Source organism: Microtus ochrogaster, unplaced genomic scaffold (assembly GCF_000317375.1).
Source record: "Microtus ochrogaster isolate Prairie Vole_2 unplaced genomic scaffold, MicOch1.0 UNK2, whole genome shotgun sequence".
Lineage (NCBI taxonomy): Eukaryota > Metazoa > Chordata > Mammalia > Rodentia > Cricetidae > Microtus > Microtus ochrogaster.
Window position 1 is genome coordinate 24,730,788 of NW_004949100.1, and position 16,261 is coordinate 24,747,048.

General features: G+C 37.6%; 1 protein-coding gene across 1 annotated transcript in view; it reads right to left on the minus strand.

Annotated features, from left to right (window-relative positions):
- Sugct (succinyl-CoA:glutarate-CoA transferase) overlaps positions 1 to 9,658 on the minus strand; it is a 663,319-nt gene extending 653,661 nt beyond the window's left edge. The window contains exons 1-4 of the mRNA XM_005365470.3: positions 9,552 to 9,658; positions 8,879 to 8,952; positions 5,863 to 5,948; positions 5,342 to 5,392 (exon numbers count right to left, since the gene is read on the minus strand). Coding sequence (XP_005365527.3) covers positions 5,342 to 5,392; positions 5,863 to 5,948; positions 8,879 to 8,952; positions 9,552 to 9,658 — 318 coding nt within the window. The remainder of the gene's footprint in view (positions 1 to 5,341; positions 5,393 to 5,862; positions 5,949 to 8,878; positions 8,953 to 9,551) is intronic.
- Positions 9,659 to 16,261: the final 6,603 nt, after the last annotated feature.

Consider the following 16,261-nt stretch of genomic DNA (forward strand, 5'->3'; position numbering starts at 1 on the left):
CACCTTCCTGGACCTGGATGGAGGGGGGAGGACCTTGGACTTCCCACAGGGCAGGGAATCTGGACTGCTATTCAGACTGGAGAGGGAGGAAGGATAGAGTGGGGGGAAGGGGGAGAGAAATGGGGGGAGGAGGACAGGAGTAGAGGGAGGGGAGAGAAGTGGGAAGAGGGGGAGGGAAATGGGAGGCAGGGAGGAGACGGAAATTTTTTCAATAAGAAAAATAAAAAGAAAAAAGAACAAAGTCTTAGAATAGAAATTTAAAGCTCTATAGAATCCAGAAAATATGCCCTCCAGAGCATATTTGTGAGAGGAACACCAGCACATTTGAAGAACTCTACCACTGTTCTTCCCTAGATACCCAATGTTACACTGGGAGCCACAGCTGCTCAACTGCATAACTGAAAAGACATGGGATTAGCAAATGCCAAATGGGAACACTGAGTCAACAAAGGTAAGGTAAACATTTTTTCTTTTCTTTTCTTTTTTCTTTTTTTATTGATTTTTATTGAGCTCTACATTTTTCTCTGCTCCCCTCCCTGCCTCTCCCCTTCCCTTCAACCCTTTTATCATTTTTTAAGGTAAACATTTTTAATGTAATAAACATTAAAGACAAAGCAATGTTCACAATAACCTGACTTGTATAGATCTTTGGCAATTATTAATAACCATGGTGTTTCTAGAAGTGAAGTAAATAGGAAGCCTACTAAATTCTTGCTCAATCTGTAAAAGCAGAAAAATTCCTGAACAAATGAACCAAAGCTACCTTGGATCGCAGAAACAAAGAGTCATGGGCCTTCAAACAATTTCTAGGCTTGAATCAGTTTAGAGACAAAACCCCTCAAATAATGTAGAGTCTGATTCTACTTGAGGAAGAACCTAACTGCAACCCCCCCAAAAAAAAAAAAATACTAGTGACTCTTTCTCCCATCCTCCCTCCAAAGGAATTTATGACTTTCTACTAGGGTAACAGTACACTGTAGAAAAATGAAATAATCAAATCATTTAGGGCCTACAAGACACTGAATTAATTCTTGGAGACACCAACACCATTGTAGACCTCCAGTTGAAGTGGGAGTTTTATGAAGGTCAGGTGATCAGTGAAATTTTAGCCAAATTCTAAATGATAGCAGTCCAATGGGTTCCTGAACTCACCCTGAGTATATTTCCCCATTCCCAGAATGCATAATTAGAATAGATATACTTAGAAGTCAGAAGATGAATTTTCACATCCATTCCCTGATACGTGGAGTGAGGAACATTATGGTTTGGAAAGGCTTAATAGAAGTCACTAATCTGCCTATACCAGGTAAAACTGAACCAAAAGCATTTTCACATCTCTGAATATGATTACTCTATCATTAGGGTCTTAAGAGATGCAAGAGTGGTAGTTTCCACTGTATATCCCTTTATCTCTCTATTAAGCCTGCCCAAAAGATGGATATATCATGAAAAATAATCACTGGCTACTGCAAATTTAATCAAGCTCTGACTCCAAACAGCTGCTGGACAAGGTCATGGTTTCCTTGCTTAAGCAGAGTTACCCCTCTCCTAGTACCATGTATGCAGCTTTTGATCGTGCAAATATTTTTATTATCATTCTTGTCCATAAAGACTCTCAAAAGTAATATGATTTCACTTGGCAAGTACATCTTTATAGTTCTACTTCAATAATCTATTAACTGTCTATTCCTATGCCATAACAATTTGAATGGACCTTGATTGCTTGCCTCTGCTGCAAGGTATTATACTGCTCCATTAAACTCATGACAGCATAATGATTTGATAAAGCGAACAGGAAACAGCAACCAGTCTGGACTTGTTGATAAAGAATATACACATAAGAAGATGATAAATAAATACAATTGAAGGTCAAGAACCTTCTAGTTCAGTAAAATGTCTAGGAATTTAGTGGTATAAGACTCACAGAGATATCTTTTCTAAGGTGAAGAAAGAAGCACAAGGCTTGGTAAGCCTATTTGTGTTCTGGAGGAAATACATTCCTTACTAGGTTGTTACTCTAACCCATACAGCAAATAAGTTGGAAAATTGTTAGTTTTGAGTACAGTCTAGACCAGAAGATGGCTTTTCAACAGGTACAGGCTGCTATATGGGCTGTTGTGCCACTTGGATCACAAGATCTAGCAGGCTCAATTAATTTATTTGAAGTGTCAATGGCAGAGAGTAATGCTGCTTGGGGCTTTGGAAAGCTTCCACAGGTGAATCACAGAAAGGGCCCTTAGAATTTTATAGCAATGGCTGGAGAGATGGCTCATTGCTTTAGAGTACTGGCTTCCAAAGGTCCTGAGTTCAATTCCCAGCAACCACAAGGTGGTTCACAACCATCTATATTTAGATCTGGTGTCCTCTTCTGGCCTTCAGACATACATGCAAGCAGAATGATATATACATACTAAATAAATTTTTTTAAAAAGAATTTTATAGCAATAAAACTAAAGTTGATTCCTTGGCTTTAAAAAAACAAAAGTTTAAACTTGATTCCCTAAACAAGTGGACAAATGAACACAAATTTATTAAAGTGAGTTTAATAGTTTAGTGATAACGAACAAACAAGATTTATCTCACATGATGTAGTCAACCATATTTGCATCAGGAAATAACAGATAATAATTAAGGGGTGCCAGCAGCACAGACACTGAGAGAAACAATTAATAAAGGGGACCTCCTGAAACTGAGAAGCTTCTGTAGAGCAAAGAACATGGTCAACAAGACAGAACGACAGCCCATAGAATAGGAAAAGATCTTCACTAACCCCACATCAGACAGAGGTCTGATCTCCAAAATATACAAAGAACTCAAGAAATTGGACACCAAAAGATCACATAATCCAATAAAAAAAATGGAGTACAGACCTAAACAGAGAACTCTCAACAGAGGAATCTAAAATGGTGAAAGACACTTAAGGAAATATTCAACATCCTTAGTCATCAGAGAAATGTAAATCAAAACAACTCTGAGATTCCATCTTACACCTGTAAAAATGGCCAAGAGCAAAAACACTGATGAAAATTTATGCTGGAGAAGTTGTGGGGAAAAGGGAACACTTCTGCATTGCTGGTGGAAATGCAAGCTGGTACAAACCCTTTGGATGTCAGTGTGGCAATTTCTCAGAAAATTAGGAAACAACCTTCCTCAAGTCCCAGTAATACCACTTTTGGGTATATATCCAAAGGATGCTTAATTGTGCCACAAGTACATGTGCTCAACTATGTTCATAGCAGCTTTGTTTGTCATAGCCAGAACCTGGAAACAACCTAAATGCCCCTCGACTGAATAATGGATAAGGAAAATGTGGTACATTTACACAATGGAGTACTACACAGCAGAAAAAAATAACAACTGCTTGAATTTTGCAAAGAAAATGGATGGAGCTAGAAAACCTTATTTTGAGTGAGGTAACCCAGACACAGAAAGACAATTATCACATGTACTCACTCATAGGTCGTTTTTAAACATAAAGGAAAGAAATCCAGCCTACAAACCACAATCCCAGAGAACTTAGACAACAATGAGGACACTAAGAGAGACTCACATAGATCTAATCTACATGGGAAGTAGAAAGTAGAAAAAGACAAGATCTCCTGAGTAAATTGGGAACATGGGGACTTTGGAGAAGGGGTGAAGGGGGGAGGGGAGAGGCAGGGAGGGGAGCAGAGAAAAATGTAGAGCTCAATAAATATCAATAGAAAATAATTAAGGGGTGCTATACAGCAAGAGCTCTTCTAAGCCTTTAAAACATATTAGCTCAATTCTAAGCAGCATGGGAAGACATTACAGTGCTAATCCTACTTTACTGATGAGAACATTGAGGCACAAGGAAATAGTCTACCTAAATTTATATATCCTGCAAAGAAAGGAGGCAGAGTTCAAATCTCATGTTAAGATGCATACCCTTAACCACTGTGCAATACTAGCCCAGAAGAAAAACATGCTGAGATCAGATCTGGGAATGATGGACATCTGGAAAAACATGCCAATGAAAGTGTGGTTGCTCTGACAATTGTGTTCAAATGTCAGCTTTCCCCTTTACTCATATTAAAATAAAAACCAAAAACTTTATTAAAGTGAATATTAAATTTAACAGATTTAATCATTCTAAAAAGAATGATATCAGGCAATATTGAAAAGCTAGAGAGATCCAAGGGACTCCACACAGCAATGTGGGTAGTCAATACTTATAAACAAGAAGAAATCACATGCAGAAAACAACCATCTGAGCAGTTGGCAGCCTAAGATTGGCTGAAGTTTTGTTGCTGTGATTAAGAGTTTGTTATTTATCACAGTAATATAGCCAAAATAGTTTATTTAATAAATTAAATTGCATTTTACTACAAATGTGATAGCTATAAGACCAAATTTGACATTAGCTATGTGATCTTTAGGATATCATTTATATCTCACGCCAAACAATTACCTTCCATAGCAATGAGGATTCTTTTTTAAAAACAAACAAAAAACACATTTATTTAGTTGCCAGTGGTGCACACCTTTAGCCCCAGCAATCAGTTGGCAGAGGCAGGGGTATCTCTGAATCCAAGGCCACCTGACCTGCTGAGTGAGTCCCACATAGCCAAGGTTAAGCAGAGAAACCCTGCCTCGAAAATCCAAACCAAATCAAAACAAAAACTGTTTGTTTGTTTGTGTATGATCATGCATATGGCATAAATTTGTCAAGGTACAATTTATGGGAATATTTCTCTTTCATCATGTGGGTCCTACAACTGAACTCAGATCCTCTTGGCAGCAAGCATCTTTACCACCTGAGCCATCTCGCTAGCCCAAGAAATGAAAATCCTAATTCTTCATTTACAAGAATATTGTGAAGTTTGGAGGGGAAAGTATAAGTAATGTACTCAAGTCCAGAATCTGGTGCCAAAAGAACTCAATATACAACACTAAGACTTTAATTACATTCAACAAATAAATTATTGAGAACACTATGCTTATTTTAAAATGTCAGCTCAAATATGCATTCAAGCAACATTCATTGGGTTCAGTGTATTGCCTTTACATATTTATTAACATATGTACGTGTATAACAATAACAACTAAAGAAAAAGAGTTCATGGATTCTAGAGGAAGTAAGGAGGGGACATGGGAAGAGATGAAAGAAGGGGTGATGATATAATTATATTTTAATTAAAATTTAAAAATCCAAAACACTAGTGAGAAACAAGTCACAAAATAGTCAACTCAAATTACTGAATAGGATTTATAGCCACAACTTACAGATTTCAAAAAAAAAAAACAATGTTTTAAGACTCTTTTCCAGGTTTTAAAATCTAAGGACCCAAGCACTAAGATACTATAGCATATACTGTACCTCTTTAACGATTCGCGCGCCTCTTGGATCCTTGATATTAACAGCTATACTCTAAAAATCAAAATGTAGACATTAAAATGTTTTCATAAACCTTTCCGTCATTGCTGCCAGTTCAACAACAGAGCCATTCATACAATATAAATTCTCACTGTAAAGCAAGCTTAGTTTCTTTCTGAACAAATACTTAAGTCATCTTTATTAACTTTGTTTACAATCAAAATGTTTACCTAACAGCAAGAACCACAGTAAATACTTTCCAATAGTAATACTGTAACACCAATATAGAACCAGTAAATGTAAGGAACCAAATTACTTATCTTCCACAGAATATTTCAATTATGAATTCTCATAATTTCTTAACTCATTTAGTAGAGGAGGAATAGTAATACAAACTTTATTGCTTGGATGTGACCATGAATATTTGAAATATTATTTGCCTATCAAAAAGTAAGCCATGATATTAAAGTTTTTAACTACCAAGTAAATTACACAAATAAAGCAAAAACAGGAAATAGTCTTACTTTTTTATTTCGATTAACACTAAGAAAATAGGTACTTTCTGTATTCACAAAAGGAGGTCCCCAAGTCCGTGTGTCATCACCAGCTCCTGTAAATGATATGAGCTGTTAATTGCAAACCAACAGGCTCACCCCTTGTGCATACTCCCAGGTACCTGCACAAGGTCAACTCATCCTAAGAGATCCTTACCCTTTGGGAGCTTCTGTGGCTCAACAGAATTTCTCAGATCTCCACTTTTTTTTTTTTTTTTTTTTTTTTGGAGACAGGTTTGTTTTATTTTTCAAGACAGGTTTTCTCTGTGTTGCTTTGGAGCCAGTCCTGAAACTCTCTCTTGTTGACTAGGCTGGCCTCGAACTCACAGAGATCCGCCTGCCTCTGCCTCCCAAGTGCTGAGATTAAAGGCAGGTATGTGCCACAGATCTCCACTTTTTAATGCTAACTGCTAAACCATTCCATATTCACTTTCACTAACTTGTACTGAAGGTCAAAATTCAGAAGGAAGTATTTTGTTAATGACCTTTAGAGTTGATAAACAGCAAATTTAGAGGCACACATTTTTCAGTTTTTGGCAAGCATGTTTATCAGTTCATTATTTCTTGACATTGAGTGTGAAATGAAAATATGGAGTAAACAAAAATTGTGTTACATATTTTAATCTGAATAATAATGTAAGTATATATGCTAAATTAGCATAAAGGATTGCATATACAATGACTAATAATCTATAAAATATTTCTGAAGAATTAGAAAAATCTAACAGAGGCTGGGGCAATGGCTCAGAAGTAAGTAATGTGTTTGCTACACCTGCATAAAGACCACAGTTCAAATCCCCAAAACCCATACAAAATTCAGGTGGGTGTGGCAGTCTGCCTTTATTCCCAGTTCCTATTAGGTAGAGGTAGAGCAATATAAATACAAACGTTAACTTGGTTACCAACTAAGATGACTAGAGAATTAGAATGGATGTTCTATGTAGAAACAGATGAAGTTTAAAAAGCAGAAGTTTAAATTGAGGCCTGTAATCTCAACACTGAGGATGCTGGGGCAGGAAGATCATGAGTTCAAGACCAGTGTGCTCTACTTAGCAACAAGTCTCTGTCTCTCTATTTCTCTCTCTTGGAAAAAAAAAAAGGAAGAAAAAGAAAAAGAATCAAAAATAGGTATGAGTCAAGCAGAAGTGGCACAAGCCTTTAATCCCACCACTTGGGAGGCAAAGGCAGGTGCATCTCAGTGAGTTCAAGACCAGCCTGGTCTACAAAGGGAGTTTCAGGACACCCAGAGATATTACACGAAGAAACTCTGTCTCAAAAAGAAAAAAAAAAGAAAAGAAGATGATGAAAAAGAGGAGAAGGGTTGGTATTCAAATAGGACTAGAATAAGGAAGCTAGAACTTCATAGAACCTGGAGTGGGAGGCAGGAAGTTCAGCATTCCCCAACACATCCACGAAGACATAAAGTGGTGCCTGTCACTGACTGGGTGGGTGAGCTGTTGTCTCTGGAAAGCAGCCCTTGATAAGCACTTCTGCCAGTTGAGATAACAACCTCACCACTGGATGCAATGATGTTATTCATTTTAGTGCTAATGAGAATCTTCTGCTAACTGTTTTAAGTTCTTATGAAAAATCTATATAGGAGGAATTTGAGTCTCCCAAGTATCCTACTTTGAAGGGTGTGTCACTTATTGTAAATTAATAAATTCATACTATTATAAATTATTATCTTTTGAGTTTTATGGATAAATATCTACTATAGAACCAGACTAGGCCATTCTTATTGTTTTGAGAATTCTGTTCCAGGTCCTTAAGGATCAGATCTTCGAAAACAAATGATAATGTGATTTTGCTGTTGTTTTTAAGACATCTTATTTAGCACTGTGTTGGACTAGAACTCATTAGGTTGTAAAGAACGACCTTGACCTACTGATCCTTTTGCTTCCACTTCCCTAGGGCTCAGATTACATGGGGGCACCACCACACAGAATAACATTTTCGGAAATTCCAGAATAAACAAGCTTGAAGGATAGTGCAGAGAACAAAAACAGATGAGGACTATGCTACCTAAATAGCTGTTAGAGAACAGGGATGTACTACACTGACACTTTCCCGAGCACTTTATCAATAGTAGCATGAACTAACAGGTTGCCAAAATGCTGAAAAGGCACCACATAAAGTGGAAAATGTGTCCACAGAGGGTGTTTACTTGATATGCAAAGGAGAAAGAATGACCTGAAAAAATGTCACATCCTAGCACTGGGTCTTTAAGGCTCCAGGCTAATCTGGGTTAGGAAAAGAGATGCTATTAAAAGATAAATAAATAAATAAAAAATCTTTACAAAGTAAAAACTTCCAAAGAATTTATCTAATTTACTTCTTTACAAATTATGTATGATAATAAAATGGTGAAATATTTCTTTTATTTGAAAATAATGACTTAGGTTGGGTATTTGGCTCTCCTGTTGAAGAACTTTGTTTCTTTTTCCTTTTTTCTATTTGAATCCTATTTCCTTCTTTTTCTGCACCTTTGCTCTTCAGTCCGAAGTCAGTGAGTGTAGTCACACTAACTCATGTGACCACTCCTATGGCTTTAGGGGCACCGGGATCAGAGCAGAGTTCTTGCATGTTCCTTATTAAATGTGTGAGCTTGAACAAGTTGCCTTACTTCTTGACGCCTTCATCTTCTCACTGCTGCTGTTACAACTCGTTTATCAGCATATAGAGTTGCTACAAAGATTCAACTAAAATCAGTGGAGGGCTTAGAGCTTTGCCTAGCACTTGGTGTTACTGCTAGTATCACAACAGAACATTCCAGTATACGAGAGGGAACTGGCTTGAGCCTGTCCTTGATACATATAAGTAAAAGATAATTAATATAGATACAGAGAAAAGTAGGGGATGGTGAAAAATGCCTCGTTTCCATTATTTCCTCATCAATTATGGTTACACTAATCCTGGATTATTTTTTAAATTACCAAAAACATTTACTGCCCTTAATCTATTGTTTAAGGGTAAACAGATTCACCTGGTCTTTCCACCTTTATGACTTCTGCTCCAAGGTCGCCTAAATTCATCGTGGTGAAAGGTCCAGCCAGAACTCTATAATGGTAAACAGAGACAGATAAAAGACCATCTTCAAAATATATGAATTAACAATTTTAAGCCAAATTAACTGAGAGAAGCTCATATAATGCCAGCAATGATCAAACTTGCTAAAATTGTAGATTTTAATATTTATCAAGAACTTTAAAAAATTATAACTCCTTTGATGCAGAAACTTTATTTCTAGAATTCTATACTGAGAAAACAACCGACACCAAAGCAAAGATCTGCATATAAAAAGGCCTTATTCAGGCAACTGGGGGACATTTAGAAATGTCACCTTTCATTAACCCTAATGAGCATGGGAAACTATTCAAAACATATTGGTACATTTAAAATATAGGTAAAAACATAACTTCTATACAGTTCTAATTTGGGGAAAGTTAATTATATGCAAATATGTATAGTGGGAAAAATTCATAATTACTACACTTATTGTCTTTGAAAATAATGATAGTCCAGAATTTCTTTTCTGTTTATTCACCAAAATTCCAACATAAGCATGTATATATCTCTTCATAATCTAAAAACTAATAAAGCCTTTCAGAAAAGGGGGGGGGACTCACTCACTAGACTGAAGATAATCCAATACAAACCTTGTTAGATCCAGAATTCTCACACCGTCCAGTGGCTTCATACTATCAGTATCTGGCAAAACAGGTAACATTGAAGAGTATGAATTACAAATTTTCAAAGTAAACATTGTGTACCTCTTGATATTCTAAGTAATCTGTTATTATCAAAAACAATTTTCCTTCACAATAATTCTGTTTGGTATGTAACATAGAAACCTTGGCCTGTCTCATTTAAAAAAAAAAAATCTGCAGGGGTCTGATGGAAGCATAAGGGAAGGATTTACAGCCTCTCCCCTCTGCAGGCCAGAAACACGAACAAGACAAACAAGATGTCTACAAAGACTCAAGCCTCCCTCACCACGCAGCAAAGGGAGCCTGTGGGAGCCAGAGGGATTGTGACTTCACCTTCCCAATCAGCACAACTGTGCCAGAAATGTATTCCATAGCGTATTCTAATTTCTTACTTCGTACCCTTGCCTATATGTCTCCTGATGGCTTTGATTTTGATTGCTCAGTCAGATTTCTTGACTGTTGTGTGTATTTCTCGATCCACTCTTTTATTGTGCACTTTCTACCTGGTCTTTTCACCTGCCTCTCATACACTCCCCTCTTACTCCTGTCTTCTGTTTTCTCCCAGCCTTATCCTCACTTTTTAATTCCTGGTTACACCATCCGTAGCTTTAACAACCTCTAAAATCTGTGGGTCCTAACAGTATTTTGGCTTTCTCCTCTTCCAGTTTGTTGCCCACCATATCTATTATATTTTTTTATTTTCAAAGTCGATCTAAATCTAATACTTATCCCTGTCTTTGCTTACCTACTTCCCTCCCACACCTAATTTTAGTTACTAAAATTACTATTTGCCCTGCTACCCATATTTGTTTATCGTCCAACACTTACTGAAGTCAATGGTACTGGACTGACTGATTCTCTGTCAACTTGACACAAGCTAGAGTCATCAGAGAGAAAGGTGCCTCAGTTGAAGAAATGCCTGCCTGAGATTCAGCTATAAGGCATTTTCTCCATTAGTGATCAATGGAAGAGGGCCCAGCCCACTGTGGGTGGTGCTGCCCCTGGGCTGCTGGTCCTGGGTTCTATAAGAAAGCAGGCTGAGCAAGCCAGGGGATGCAAATGAGTAAGCAGCACTGTCCATGCCTCTGCATCAGTTCCTGCCTCTCGGACCTCTCCCTGACAGAGTTCCTATCCTGATACCCTTCAACAATGAACAGAAAACGGAAGCATAGGCCAAATAAACCCTTTTCTCTGCAACTTGCTTTTTTGTCATGGTGTTTCCTTCCAGCAATGGAAACCCTAAGATAGAGACCACAACTTTTAACTGGCTAACACGGCGTTTAAATAGGTCAACCTAATATGGAAAAATCTCTCACCAAAACTCTTTCAAAGTTATTATGGATTTACCAAATTGACAATTAAAACCAACCACTGGGACTGGTAACATGGCTCAGCTGCTAAAGGCAGTAACTTCCAACCCCAACACCCTGAGTTTCATACCTGGAACACACAAAGTAGAAAAAAAAACCAAATTCCAAAAATTGTCCACTGACCTACATACATTCACTGGGAATATGCACACCTTTTTGCATACACATACACACATGCAAATAAAATAACCAGCCCTGGAAGAGTTACTAAAGGGGAAAACATGTTCAAAATATATTATATGAAAAAAATTTAAAACCACCCTGTGGTGGTATGGCCAAAATGCTTTTTTAAAAGGTTCAGATATTCTTTTTCAGATTTTTTACAGTGATGTGTTTGGGTGCTTTTTTATTGTTGTTGTTGTTTGAGACAGTGTTTCTCTGTGTAACAGCCTTGTTTCCTGTAAAGGAACGGGATGTATTGGCACTAGAATCATGCAGATACAAATGAGATCCAGAAAAGGGTATTGGATCCCCTGAAAATGGAGTTACAGGAGTTTGTAAGCAACCCAATGTGTGATCTGGGAACTGAACTCTGGTCCTCTGCAAGAGCTGCAAGCAGTCTTAACCACAGGGCCATCCCTCCATCTTCAAATATCAGATTTTTCCATAACATCACTAGAAGCTAAAATAAAGCAAAACATTTCAAAAAATTGAGGATACAGAAATTTCTTCCTGCCAGGCAGTGGTGATGCATGCCTTTAATCCCAGCACAAAGGCAAGATGATGTCTGTGAGTTCGAGGCTAGTCTGGGCTACAGAGCAAGTACCAGAACAGGCTACAAGATACACAAAGAAATCGTCTCAAAAAAACAAACAAACAAACAAAAAACAGAAATTTCTTCCTGAAGTTCTAAATCCAGTCAAGATACAAAACGTGTGAAAGTAGAAAAATAATACTGAAAACCTTTACCTCTACATATCCTTTTTCAGAAAAAAAATTGCCACTAGGTGTCACCATCCAACAAAAAGATGAGCAACAAAAAAAATTAGATTAGACAAAGGAGGAGAACATTACAGAGAATGCTGAGGATCAAAATGGGGTACAAATGGTTCAGGATACTTAAAATGGAACAGGAAAGCACTATAAAGTAGAACTCAGACACATGGACTGATGAACCTTTGAACTGGGCTGCAGACACAACACCCGACCCTGGGTGAACTGACTTTTGAAATACTGCTAAGTCTGATGATCTGTAGGACGGACCCCATTACCCAATCAGAGAGATTGCATCCATTCCCATTTTTTACAAGATGACTTTTTATAATCACCTGTAATAATTTTTGACTAACTGATATTACTTCCCTCCAACCACACTGCAATTGAAAATTATAAATACATGAAAGCTGCCTCCCCCCCCCCCCCAGGAAGGATAGCAGAAACTGTAAGGGAATTGCTGTTCCTCAAGAGATCCCAGTGGCATCAGAAGAATCCAAGGTAACTACTAGGAAGGGATTTACCACCTCTGCTCAACGACACACCAGAAAACTTACGCTACAGAGAACAGTGGATCCTACTCATTCCTACCACATACAGCATCAAGTGAAGCCAGACTTGAGAGAGCCAGGCGAATCTGAGAACTTTACCCTTCCACACACCACAGCTGTGCCAACAACTCATTCTGTAAGTATCCTTTATTATTTCCTACTGAAACATATTTAATTTCCACTCTTGCATATATGTTTCATGATGGTTCTGGGTATGCCTGTATATTGCTCAGTTAGACTGCAAGACTATTGTTTATGTTTCTCCAGCCACATACCATAAGACATACTTTCTAACCTGTCTCATACTCTTCTTCTCCATATAAGTTTTCTTTTTTTCTCTTATTCTTATCCCAGCCTCCTTTTTCTTCATGATTGTAATCTTTCAAAGATTTAACAGTCTCTAAAATCTATGGATAAGGAGCTGGAGAGATAGCTCAGTGGTTAAAATGCTAACTGTTCTTGTAGGGGACCAGGTTCAGTACCCAGCGCCTGTATCAGGTAGTTCACAACTGCCCGTAACTCTGTGGGCACCTGCATGCATATAGCATGCATGAGAATGCAAGCACACACCTGCATACACAAAACACAAATCAAAATATTGTATTATTATTATTATTATTATTATTATTATTATTTTGGTTTCTTGAGACAGGATTTCTCTGTGTAACCACCATGGCTGTTCTGGAACTTACTTTGTAGACCAGGATGACCTCGAACTCACACAGATCCACCTGCCTCTGCTTCCCAAGAGCTGGGATTAAAGGCATGCACTACCACTATCCGCTAATAATAAAATTTTAAATATAAGTAAAATCTATGGACCCCAAAAGTATATGAACTTTTTCCTCACAGCTACTTTTCCCACCTCACTTTTTTCAAAGTAGTTCTAATATTAATTCTCATCCTACGCATGGCACTTTTCTCCCACTAGTTTGTTTAGGTAAAATTTAAATATATTCCATACTATCCTTGATTGTTTATCTTCCAAGAGTTGTTGAAGTCAAAGTAGACACTGTATAATGATAATACCAAACAGTCACTGTTGCTATCCCAGTTAATACACCACTGAGGGAATAATACAAAGTACCTTGAGCTCTTGGACTGAGAAACTATTTTCTAAATGGCACACTCAACTCTACCACATACAAATCTGACTTGAATATTACAAATACTTGCAAAAAGAATATAGCTAAAAAATAACAAACCTAGCAAAGAAATAATAACACATGTAAATCCCAATGCAGTAACAAAGAAATATGAGAAACCAAAACAACACAACACCTCCAAATGTCATTTAGCAAGAGTGAGTTTGATGAAATCTTGCACAGATAACTTAAATGATTATAAATATGCTGAAAGAAAGCAAAGAAAAAGCTCCGGAACAAGAACACAACAAGTGAATAAAATAAAGGAGGGGGAAATATGAAACATGAACTCAACAAGTAAAAATACTGAGGAAAATGATTTAAAATCCTGGAAATGAAGAGTATAACACTTCAAATTAAAAAAGACTGTATAAAATCTCACAGATGGATCAAAAAAGATTAGACTAACACAGCCTACAGAAAAGGTAAAGGAACTGGAACCGTCCAACAAGGACAAAGATAAGCTAATAAGGTACCAGGAAGCATCCAAATATGCAGGACACTTCGAGAAGACCAAATATACAGACAATAAGTATGAAAGAGTCAAGTCTAAAGCCAAAGAAAGCATTTTAAAAATAGTCGTAATAGAAAAAAAGATAGCCGTAATGGAAAATTTCCCAGGATGAGGAAAGCAGATGCCAATTCAGATAAAGGAAGCATTTAGGACACCAAACAGACAATTAAAAAGTACCTCCCCTCATCACATAATAGCAAGAAAAAAAAAAAAAAAAAAAAAAAAAAAAAACACCTAAGTATAAAAAAAACAAAGAAAATATATTAAAAGAAGAAAAAGTGAGACAACAAATCTCAAATAAAGTCAGGCCCCAAAGAATAACACCACATTGTTCAACTGAAATCTTAGAAGGCAGGAAGGCCTACGCAAATGTGTTTCAAGTTCTGAAAGACAGCACCTCTAACCCAGACTATCATCCCCAGCAAATATGTCTGTCATAATGGAAGGGAAAATGAAATTTTTTCATAATAAAAATCGGTAAAGAATTTTACAACCACCAAGCAAGCCCTGCAGAAGAAACTTGAGGAACTCCTTCACACTATAGGAAAAAAAATCCATTCATGAGGCCACAAGGGATATTTTTTTTATTTTTCGTGCTAGAATAATAGTTAGACAGGAGAAAAAAAAGATGGTTGGAACAGGATATTTATTCTCTCTATTCCTCTTCAATATAGCAGTAGAAGTCTTAGCAACAACCCATAAGAGAAGCAAATAAATGGAATGCAAACAGTCAAGAAAGAAGTAAAAGTATTTTTATTTGTAAATAATGTGATTCTATACACAAGAACTTGTAGCACAAATTCTAATTGGTCTTAATAAATAAAACCCAGAGGCAGATATTAGGGGGAAAAGCTAAATGATCAGAGAAAGCAGTGCAGCCAGCCACAAGACAGACCTTTTCCTCTACCAAATCCTCAGACTGAAGGGTAATAATGTCTCTACTAATCCTCAGACTGCATCCTGGGACTGCTCTGAGCTCTGGTCTCCTCCCGCCTTATATTCCTCTCTCTGCCCAGCCATATCACTCCTATCTCCACCTCCCTAGTGCTGGGATTAAAGGCTTATGATCACAACTGCTGGGATCACCTCTGTATGAGCTCTTTTTCTCTTTTAGACTGGATCAATTTCGTGTAGCCCAGGCTGGCCTTGAACTAACAGAGATCCCTCTGGCTCTGTCTTCCAAGTTCTGGGGTTAAAGGTGTGTGCCACCACTGCCTGGCTTCTAGTGGTTTAGCTCTGCACTCTGATCTTCAGGCAAGCTTTATTTGTTAAAACACAAATAAAATATCACTACAAGACCTAAAAGAAAATTTAATTTTTTTATTTTTTTTATTTTTTTGGTTTTTCGAAACAGGGTTTCCCTGTGTAACAGTCCTAGCTATCCTGGAACTACCTCTTGAAGACCAGGCTGGCCTCGAACTCACAGGGATTCACCTGCCTCTGCCTCATGAGTGCTGGGATTAAAGGCATGTGCCATCACTGCCTGGCCAAGACCCAAAAATTCTTTTTTTTCTTTTTTTTTCTTTTTTTTAATTAATTTATTTATTAAAGATTTCTGTCTCTTCCCCGCCACTGCTTCCCATTTCCCTCCCCCTCCCCCAGTCAAGTCCCCCTCCCTTGTCAGCCCAAGGAACAATCAAGGTTCCCTGCCCTATGGGAAGTCCAAGGACCACCCACCTCCATCCAGGTCTAGTAAAGTGAGCATTCAAACTGCCTAGGCTCCCACAAAGCCAGTATGTGCAGTAGGATCAAAAACCCATTGCCATTGATCTTGAGTTCTCAGTAGTCCTCATTGTCCACTATGTTCAGCGAGTCCGGTTTTATCCCAGGCTTTTTCAGATCCAGGCCAGCTGGCCTTGGTGAGTTCCCGATAGAACATCCCCATTGTCTCAGTGTGTAGGTGCACCCCTTGCGGTCCTGAGTTCCTTGCTCGTGCTCTCTCTCCTTCTGCTCCTGATTTGGACCTTGAGATTTCTGTCCGGTGCTCCAATGAAGACCCAAAAATTCTTAAACTGATAAACACTTTCAGCAAAGTGGTAGGATACAAAATACACAAAAGACAGTAGCATTCTTATACAACAAGGAAAAACAAACTGAAAAAAATGAAAGAAATAATCTTATTCAAAATGGCCTCAAAAAATAAATT